Source organism: Dermacentor albipictus, chromosome 2 (assembly GCF_038994185.2).
Source record: "Dermacentor albipictus isolate Rhodes 1998 colony chromosome 2, USDA_Dalb.pri_finalv2, whole genome shotgun sequence".
Classification (NCBI taxonomy): Eukaryota; Metazoa; Arthropoda; class Arachnida; order Ixodida; family Ixodidae; genus Dermacentor; species Dermacentor albipictus.
This window is the reverse complement of record NC_091822.1, coordinates 182,115,501-182,122,962: the sequence shown is the minus strand read 5'-3', so window position 1 is coordinate 182,122,962 and position 7,462 is coordinate 182,115,501. Positions and strand designations below refer to the sequence as shown.

The following is a 7,462-nucleotide window of genomic DNA, read 5'->3' as shown; positions in this document are numbered from 1 at the left end:
AAATAAATAAATTTTAGCAAGAAATTTGATTGAATCCCATGGGAAATTCTTGGACAACGGAGCAGACACCCCTGTGGCTGAATCCCAAAGTGGAGGCCCCCTAACGAGTTAACAGGTTCTGTTAAGTTCAGGCCAAGTCTTCGAAGTGGTTCTAGTATTCCTCCTCTTGACAGAAGGAAGTGAAGTGTTTCTTCCTTATTACAAAAAATAAAAAAAGCTGCGAGAGGAGGGCGCCATTACTCATCTGTGTAAGTAGAAGTTCAGGATGGGAACGCGACAATGGTAATTTAGTGAATGATACCACAACCATCTGTGTGTTGCAGGATTTGCTTGGTTAGGTAATGCCAGGTGCTTATAAGCTGGATAAGCAGTCAGTCCAGTCCTGTCAGCAGTCAGTCCTGGAGAAGCAGTCAGTCAGATGTCGCTGCCTTAGGTGTTTTTCATCATTGTCATCATTATCACCATAACCAGGGAGAAGAAGCGGCCCATCCAGGCTTCCATGGGTAAAGCGCCTTGTTTCTGAGCTAGATAGCTGTTGACGTTTAATGGGAAGCGCGAAAGGGAAGCATGATTGCGAACCCACACAGGACACAAACAGGATTCCGATTGTGTGAACCATCTATCGGTTTCTCTCTTAGTGAAGGCGTGCTTTTGGATGTGTGATTGACTCAGCACGGTGTGCGTTTTTTTTTTTTTGCTGCATGGCTGTCGCAGTGCGCGTTTTTTTATTTCAATTTGTATATTTTTCGTCATGTTTTTCTTAACCGTTAGCGTAATAATAAACCTATGTCGTTTCATTAAATTTTCTCGGTTGAAAGTCCGCTCTTTGTCCGGTCGTTTTGTGATTTTCTTAGGACAATTCTTGTTCGATCAACCTGACCGTGACTACTTCGACTTGCAGACCACGCGTCCTCTGGCTCCAGAAGATCTTTTCTGTCCAGCACGACGTCTGAAAGCGGGTGTAAGTTTCCCATGACTGCGGTGAACGCCTTCGGTATTCTCGAATTCAAGCGGGCCCCCCACTGTGCCGCCGACGCTTGCAATAGCAGATTCACCGCCACAACGGCCTTCTGCCTATTCTATATATGCATGTGGCTGTGGTGTGCGTTACTTATTTATGTGCTATCCGGCTTGTGCGATTTACTTTCACAGATTGCTGCTGTTGCGCTGTAAACTGTATACACGTCTTATTCAAGCTTCGATGTGGATTTGAAATTGCCTTTCGCGGCGTCGATTTTGCAATTTCTTTCTTTGGTGCTGAAGTAAAGTGAAAACTAGGCTTGACCTGATTGGTTCTGTCAAGGGCGCAGCTGCTGACAGGTTCAGGCGTGCATTTTTGGCGTTGAGAAATGTGTACGTTCTACATGCAAGAGCCCCGTACTTTCGGGGCCCTACCTGGTACAGAGACTTGGCGCTCGGCCCTGGCTTATCTTTATGTTTTTTTCCCTCGCTCTCTTCTGCAGACCAGCCCCGTGAGTCGATCTCTCGTACGAGCGCAACATCGGGATCGGTGACGGGATCCTCGTGTAAGCCTCCTCGCCAGCGCAGCGGGCGCTCCGAATCAATTAGCGCGTCGAATCAGCATATTGCCCGGGCAGTTCTCACCTTTATTATTGAAGTGTTCGACTCGTCCTTACTTCTTGCAATTGTTTCCGGGGTACTCGCAGACAATCTCACTGAATCTTCCACTGCACCGCGCACGTCCAAGTCGTCGGAGGCGTCGGTGGGAAGTACAAGTAAGACTGCGCCTAGGAATCGAACTTATGAAACGTAGTTAAGGAACCCACCGTGGAATTATAGCAATGTGACCTTAAATCATGTGTCACTTTAAACTTCGCATTCTTTGCATTTTCTTTTGCAGGAGCGCTAGCGACCGCCCCGACAGTTCGGCAACGAAGAGGCGAAGGTTTGCACTAGTAACTGCGTTAAGGAAAGTTGTTCAGTTATTGTTCCAGTGCATGGGGGGCGAAAGTTGTTCGAAATTTCGTACGTAACCTTCTTCTAGTAGCACCATTACAACCGCATTATGTGCATTAGTAATCCTAATTTACTGCATGCACATGTGCCGAAATCATCAGTCTGTATAAGCTTGAAATGCTCGGCGGAATGCGTTTCCGTTCCCGAGGAAAATTTTTAACCAAGACGTCAATTTATAAATCAGTGCACACTTTCTGGTACCAATGTTTTAACACTGATAGCCTCAACCGCAAAATCTTCCGAAGGAAGAAATTCTAGCCAAGAAAATTCGTTGCGGCTGATGCATCTACCCTGCATGCAGAATGTAAAAATCAGTAAAAATACTTACCTGCTACAGTTACGACAGAATGAAGAAGTCGCGAGAGAATTTAACTTTACACCGATTATCCTTCGCCGAACACATTTTGCTTAGGTTGTACGTTTCTTTCACACATTGAGCGCAACGTAAAGGCGTACGGTGCACACATGGAACGAGCGCGGTTACCCGATCTTGAGCGATGGTTCATTAACCGCCGGCGATGTGCTTTCTTCCAGCGCTTGTGTAAGCATTTGGCTTAGTGTTTATTCTACATTTAGCCTTGCAAGCCGATAAAATATATTTTCGAACGGAAAAAATTGTCATCCATCCGAATGTGCCACGAATCTACAAAGAAAACCCATCTGGATTCCATAAGAAGCAGTACAGTAGTTGAGGGAAAAAGTCGTTCAAAAGCATTCGGTTATTTCATCTCACTGTGGTGGCAAAGTGTCAGCAATGTCTTGTCGTTTAGATCAGTCACCTGTTTTTAAAGCTTCTAGGCCAACAAAAAGACGCTGTCATATGGCACCGTTGCAGTGAAATTGTTTTCACGTCTACCTCTACCAGATGGCGTCTGAGGATTTAGCGCTTGCGATGCGAGACGCTGCAGAATAACTGCCTTCTCGATGACATGCGTGCATCTGTAGCTGTTTTGCGTACGCCCATGTTAACGGGCATTTTGTTTCATACTTAGCAAACAAAGCTGCGGGAGCTAGGCAGGTATAGAGCCGACAATAAGTCTCACTCCACACATTTCGTTGTGAAGTTTTGTTATCTTCGACGCTTTCTACGGAATAACTATTTCACGTAAGACGACTACAGCTTAAGGGCGCACAATTATATGCCAAAGCACGTATTATTTGAGCACCGTTGTGCTGCTTTTAGTGCGACGGCAATTTAATGGACCCCCCGGGTGAACTTTCACCGTCGGCGTCGCCGTCTCAGTGAGATTCTGCATAGAGTCCAAGTGCAATAAGATGGCGCCCCGTCCACCGTATGCAGTGTGTGCGAGGAAAACCGTGTCAACGTGAGCCAAGATGGACGGTGGCTTGATGCTCGCCGTCTTCCCTTGCGCTAAATATTGGAGGCTAGGTGATCAAGCGCGCTCGAAAGCAGGAGGGGGGGGGGGCTCGAAATGTGTGCTCAAGCCCCCCCCCCCCCTTCTTCCGATGGCGGGGCTTTGAGCACACATCTCCTCCTCCAGTACGGGGTGCTATCGTTGACACCGTGACGCTCAGACATAATGCCAAATTCGACATATTGTCAAATTTGATTGGCCCAGAGGGATGCTGCGTCCTCTCAGCGTGGCCCAAAATGTCGCCAATACAGAATTTGACAATATGGTGGAATTTGACGATGTCCAGAAAACAGACCCCGGCCGTGGCTACGCGCGCGCGCGCCAGGCTATCTTGGGGGGTAACTTGCGGCGGCTGCAAAGCTTACGCGTGCCGAGATGGCTGATCGTTTCATGTGCGTGGTCTTAGCCTAGCGTTGGTGCTCGCGTATAGTCTCGAGTTGCGGAGATGCACTGAAGCGAGGGGCAGCACAAAACGCTCGCTCCGCGAGGCAGGCGCTCTTCTCAGGCCAGCGTTGTGAAACCGAATGCTCGCGGTCACCGTGTGAGATATGTTCATATTTGACGTGAGCGCGTGTTAATTTAATTTTTAAGACTATGCTTGCTGCAATTTGCACCTTATCGCTATCAATGCGTTGCCTCTCGGACGAAACTGCGACTTCTGTATACGATGCGCTGTGCTTTAGTCACGACCGCAAACGGTGCGCTGTGGCAATGCCTCCTAGATAGCGCAAGGGCGGCAAACTTTGACCCTTGGCGTCATGCTGCCTCGCCCGACTGCCGTAGAATCTAACGGGGATGCTCCCGAGTAAGCCACGACGATTTTGACGTCACCGCTTCGTCACGCCGGGCTTGGCAGTGGAAATTTTGGTCGAAGTAGCATGACGTCATCAAGCAGAGTGCACAGGCTTGCTATCTAGGAGACGTTGGCCGTGGCCGCTAATCGCAGACACCTGTCACTGCACTCCTTTGTTGGAAAATAACTTCATACCTGCGACGCCTTTCACGGTAATAATGACATCATATCTTGGACCAAACGTTTCAGAAACTTAATGTTGCATCGAATTACTTAACGCATACAATAGGTATGTATTTCTTCCACATGCGACCCACCATTTTTCTCGTCGCGAATGCCATCAGCGAGAGAATCTCTAGAATTTCAAGCATTGCCAGCTATGTATGAAAAAGAATATGGTTATGTGTAGTTCTTGCCCTCTAGCTGCCACGTCTTGTCATGGTGGTAACGCGTTGACGGCAACGCGTGCATGCAAATAAATCATCGTTTACGTCGCTGAACATAACACAAAGTAAAACACTCTTTTATTGTTTACAGCCCAGCGGCCACATACGCTCCACCTCCGACCCGCGGATGCCCTTGGCGGTACGTGCCTCAGTGGTATTCTTCCAGAGAGCCATGAGGTGACTTCACCGTGAGGCAGCCCGAACAGATAGCCAATGTTGTTTATAACTAGGGAATAAGATCGACTTAATATCGGTAGCGCTTGGTTCAAATTGCTGGAATAAATATTAGCCCCAAGAAGCTCACAACTCGCACGGCACAGCGAAATTCGATCCTTGGTCCGCTTGAATAAAGCCGAGCGCAACTTTTCTGAGCTGCGGCAGTCCTTTCTATATTAATGCGAATAGCATTATTGGCATTGTCAGGCCATTCTTTCTGACTCCCTATAGCTGTCCACTTATCCAACCAAAAATATGGACCGATCCCGCGATGTGGCAGCCAAAAAATGTAGGCTGGTCACGTCGGTATGTGCCAATGGGTATGTGCCCCTTGGTATGCGCGGGCTTCACAGCGGCGCCACGAGAAGGCGCAGCGTGCCCACAGGGAAGCGTGAGAGAGGAGCGCGGCACCAGTACCCGTCGCATACGAGATGCGTCTAGGCGATTCGAATACTCGGATAGTCATCGTAGATTCCTTGCACCTGAATTTTCATGCTGTTAGTATTCTTTGAGAACTTCACTCAGTTTGCGGTATGCCTCGGTGTGTTTTCGCATCTATATATCTTTGTATACATGAATCTCCGCGCCTAACCTCTTTCCTGCAAACTTGGGCCAATGGATAGTCCATGGTCTACGTACTGCTGTTCTGAAAGAACCGGGTTGGGCTAGCTTGGGTCACTGAGTATGTACTTCCGGGTATGTGTTGCTCTTTAGTGAACCTTTGTGACGCCAACTTGGCCAGGTCACTGGATATGCGCCACTGGGTATGTATCAGAGTCAGAATGAGTTTATTCATGTCAGTATTGAGGCAACAATTACAAGTGATCCATATACAGTAGCAAGTCCCATATTTGGAAAGTTAATTGGGACCTACTATGCGTGATGACGAGAATTGTTTAAACCTGACAGCAATGACAACATGCGAAACTTGCAATTATAAAGTCCTTCAAAATGCCATGACATATAAATGATCAAAGTACAGCGCAATCAAAGTCACTCTTCAGTGACCCTCTTTCACGCCAAGTTTTGTCACATGGGCACGCGGCACTGGATATTTGCTGCTCTTTTAATGAACTTCGTTGAAGGCAACTTTGGTCACTGGGCACCTGTCACTGCGTATGGGCCGAATGCGCACTAACCGTAAGATAAATTGCTAGTATCGTTAAAGTAGCCAATCATCTATAAAGGACAGATGCACCACGAATTTTCTTTTTTAGCTTTATACAGCGACGGTAGTTAATTGAATTCACACAGTACAGCGGCGTTTCCAAGTTTCGCACCGCTCCCTGAAAGAATATAGAAAGAGCGAAAATCAAGAGGAACGTTGGTATTGAAGTGCCCCCCCCCCCCCTGCTGCTCACGCGCCGAATGCACAATACGTAAACAAAGAAAACGCTGACTTTGTTGACACATCTCCCCTTATAACAGCATCGAAATATGGTGGGACGTGTTCCCACGGGAACACCGTTCGAGTGTGTCGTGTTTTTGTGGCCCTTTCGAGTAACCAACTCTCCCCGTATGAAATACAAATCGATGAGCTTAAGCTAGAGTGAAGAACAATTAAATGTGTTTCTGATTAATGTAGAAAGAATTTATCCAAGGCTATAGTGTATCTTGTGTTCCTGTTTGAAGACGGGTGCGCCTGAAGTGTTAGTAATGGCCGGAGCTGAGCGATATAATTTTGATTACCTGTCTCATGTGATCCTTGCAGCCAAGCTCTGGCCGTCCTTATCTGTCTCTTCGGCTTGGTTTTCTTCGTTCTGGTTGCGATGGCCTACGTCTTATTCGCCATAGTTAAAGGTAAGCCGGTCCCGCATTTTTTCTTTCCTTTTTTGTAACGCTAGTTGTGTTTTTCAGAGAAGTCGCAACCTCTTCGTTGCTGATGCAGTAGAATACCGACAAAACATGAAACATCTGCAGTGTGCTTACCTGAAATAACTGAGCGAAGACGCACTCGGGATCTTAAGAAGTGTGAAAGCTCGGAAGCACTAAAGAATATCGCTACATCAGTTTAAACCCTTAAGGTACTGTTTAAAACTACATTTTCATTAATGTGACGGTAAATTGTTGATTATTGGTAGAGAAATAAAAAGCCAAACTTCAAGGTTTGAATTTCGGGCCAAATCCTCCTCATTGGTACCATATTGTGATGTCAAAGATGTCAATCTAACTTTATCTCATATGGACCTTTATTGCGCAGCAAAAATTACAGAGAAGTTCGTAACGTGAGGCACCTGTTCCTTAAGAATGCAATTTAGATCGTGTTTACCGATGGACGTTGAGCTATACCAGCGCAGACGCCGCTGGAATCCTCGACGTCGCGGAGTTCTAGTACGGGAACTTCAGCACGGCGTCGCTGCGCGTATTTCGTTTATGCGTTTTTTCTGGCTTGTCAAGCTGTTAAGGCTGCCACCAGTTGTTACGAGCTCGTATGAGTTGTTACGGGGACGTAGTTTCGGCGACCTTCAACAGCGTCTGCTTGGTGCTCGAACCAAGTTGACCATAGGGGAGGGTCCGGCAGGCAAGGCGATCGAAATGTTGTAAAAACAAATAACAGCAGTTTAATACATCGTTACGGGTGAGCAGTGTGCTCCAGGACAAAAAGTACAGAAAGGCTCGGCGTGCGTGCTTCCTGCACGCAGGAGGGCAGAGAA

The 7,462-nt window shown here is 47.2% G+C and overlaps 1 protein-coding gene across 2 annotated transcripts in view; it reads left to right on the top strand.

Annotated features, from left to right (window-relative positions):
- Window positions 1-26: 26 nt before the first annotated feature.
- The window catches only part of LOC135919345 (uncharacterized), a 28,426-nt gene continuing 20,990 nt past the window's right edge, over window positions 27-7,462 (top strand). For both annotated transcript variants that reach the window (XM_065453104.2, XM_065453105.2), the window contains exons 1-7: window positions 27-503; window positions 902-961; window positions 1,464-1,526; window positions 1,668-1,736; window positions 1,862-1,906; window positions 4,684-4,731; window positions 6,520-6,608. In XM_065453104.2, coding sequence (XP_065309176.1) covers window positions 6,578-6,608 — 31 coding nt within the window. In that variant the 5' untranslated portion in view covers window positions 27-503; window positions 902-961; window positions 1,464-1,526; ... (2 more) ...; window positions 4,684-4,731; window positions 6,520-6,577. The remainder of the gene's footprint in view (window positions 504-901; window positions 962-1,463; window positions 1,527-1,667; window positions 1,737-1,861; window positions 1,907-4,683; window positions 4,732-6,519; window positions 6,609-7,462) is intronic.